Source organism: Nannospalax galili, unplaced genomic scaffold, assembly GCF_000622305.1.
Source record: "Nannospalax galili isolate Female #2095 unplaced genomic scaffold, S.galili_v1.0 scaffold3635, whole genome shotgun sequence".
NCBI classification, from domain to species: Eukaryota; Metazoa; Chordata; class Mammalia; order Rodentia; family Spalacidae; genus Nannospalax; species Nannospalax galili.
The window spans coordinates 104,604-107,303 of NW_008336422.1; the positions used below are offsets into that span (position 1 = coordinate 104,604).

A 2,700-nucleotide genomic window follows, 5' to 3' on the forward strand; every position below is an offset into this window, starting at 1 on the left:
AAACAGAAGGCATCAGCCAGTATTTTTGGTCTTGATAAGTAATTAGCATTCTACCATGAATTATTTTATTGTGTTTTCCTGTTCAAATGCAGACTGTAATTTACTGTTTGTTTTCATTTACATAGGTTTTTTTTCCCCTTAATGAATACTATGTGTTTTCGATGTAGAAACTTTAAAGGAGCAAAGTCTATAAATCTCTAGTACCTTCAGTAAGCCTACCATTCAAAGGTGAAATCAGCGTGTAGACTTTTGAGTTTTATTTTAAACCAACATCAACATTTGTATTGCATTACTATTGTACATTGTGTTATTTTGTAATTTAGTAACTTGCAATGTTAAATGCCCTCTAAAAGAAAACATCTTCAAGTCATAATAGAGCATGAATAAAAACATGGTGAATAGGTAGTTAGTTGTGTGCACATACACACGGCTGGCTGGCTGTGTTTTAATCCTGGCAAAGCACAGGTGAGGAGTTTGAGAGCTATACAACTAAATATTTCATGCTTGAATTTCGTTCACTGCAATGCGAACAAAACAGTGTCTCAACTGTACGGTTAGGAGGATTATATGAAGTAATACAAGCGATAGGCTCAGAAAAATGCTTCACATTTGCAAAATGTTATTCAAATAAATCATATTAAAGCATTGCAGTAACACAGAGTGACTCATGTCCATATCTCCCTTAAGTGAACATTTGAGTCATTAATTTAAAATGGTTATTATTGTTTGGTTAGAATAAAATACTACATGTGAACTTATGATGTGTGTGCATGTTTTAATAAATTTTGATACATGTGCTCAAATTGCATTCTAGGGTTATCTTTCACTCTGTATGTCAATTCTTCTAACTATCATCTATCTATCTATCTATCTATCTATCTATCTATCTATCTATCGAATCTATCTATCATCTATCTATCTATCATCTATCTACCATCTATCTACCATCTATCTATCATCTATCTATCAATCATCAATCATCTATCATCTATCATCTATCTATCAGTCATCTATCTATCTATCTATCTATTCTATCATCTATCTATCATCTATCTACTATCAATCATCTGTCATCTATCGATCTACCTATCTATCTATCTATCTATCTATCTAACATCTATCTATCATCTATCACCTATCTATCTATCATCTATCTGTCTATCTATCTATCTATCTATCTATCTATCTATCTATCTATCTATCTATCTATCTATCTATCTATCTATCTATCTATCTATCTATCTATCTATCTATCTATCTATCTATCTATCTATCTATCTATCTATCTATCTATCTATCTATCTATCTATCTATCATCTATCTATCTATCTATCTATCATCTATCAGCTATCTATTATCTATCTATCATCTATCTATCATCTATCATATATCATATATCTATATCTATCTACCATCTATTATTCATCTATCTATCATCTATCTATCTATCTATCTATCTATCTATCGTCTATCTACCTCTACCATCTACCTATATATCTATCATTTGTCAATCATCTCTTTCTTCTATTAGTCATCTATCATCTGTGAATCTATCATCTATTTTCCATTTCATCACTGATATTACATAAAAATCTGAAAAATTTCAGTACAGACCTCTGAGTATAAATTGATAATTGTGAATGTAAATAAAGTATGTGCTAGAGAGCCTACAGGCAAATTTTAGTGTTTGTTCATTTAAGAGTCCCTATATATATATAAATGAACTGTCAATATTCCTAATACCTGCACTGTGGGCTTGGGAAGAGTTATCCTTTCAATTGTTTTAGTGTGAACTACAAAAACAAAACCTTCAGTCTATGAACGTAAAGATAGAGAATAATGATGTCAAACCCCTAAAAAGCTTGAGGTTAAGAAAAGTTCTGAAAGGGAGAATCTACTTTCTTTCCTTCAATAAGAAAACATGTCAGTCACTATGAGTACTCACAGAGACCTCAAATGTATTTATGGACCAAATTCAACACAGACCTTGAATAAGGTCTACACTTATATTAGAATTCAGCTTGTGGCTACATCTTAGTGGTCGAGCACTGCTCAACATGTAGAGGATTCCAGGCCCTCAGCAGTGCACAACAGGAGGAGCAAGAGGAGCGAGAGAAGCAAGAGAGATGAAGAGCTGGCCAAGTAGAAGCAGCAACTTTCCTTTACAATACACACGACAACGTAACAGAGGCAGAAGCACTATTGTGTCTCTCAGGAATGACTCATATTCAGGAAGTCTATCAGAATGTCCTCCATAAATATGAATGAGACAAAAAATAAGGAAATAGATGGCAAAATTTCTTTCTCTACTTTTCTGCACACACACACACACACACACACACACACACACAAACACACACACACCAATATTTCACTCATATATTTGGTGGTTGATTTCAGTCTTAATCAGCCTAAACCTTCAGAGAATATATTCCTTTGCTGATTCTGAAATGATTTCTTTTCCTGTGTTCAGGGACAATTTAATCTAGAAGGTACAGAAGATGACTTCTCCTGTGCTTAGCAGGCAGACTGTGCATCCTCCCCAGAGGGATTTAACTGGAGAAGCACATTCCCAAACACAGGTGAACGATGGTGGAGACAGCTCTCTTGAATGGCCCAGTCCACAATCACACCTGTCTACCCAGTACAACACATGTACTGTGAGAGGCAAAGATGTTCTTTGCTTTAGTGATATGTGTT

General features: G+C 34.0%; 1 protein-coding gene across 1 annotated transcript; it reads left to right on the forward strand.

The window, feature by feature from the left end:
• Window positions 1–523: 523 nt before the first annotated feature.
• Window positions 524–2,130, forward strand: LOC115070047. The gene is made up of 4 exons (XM_029562548.1): window positions 524–553; window positions 815–942; window positions 993–1,440; window positions 2,014–2,130. Exons 1-4 carry the CDS (start codon window positions 524–526, stop codon window positions 2,128–2,130), a joined length of 723 nt encoding a protein of 240 aa, XP_029418408.1.
• The last annotated feature ends 570 nt before the right edge of the window (window positions 2,131–2,700 follow it).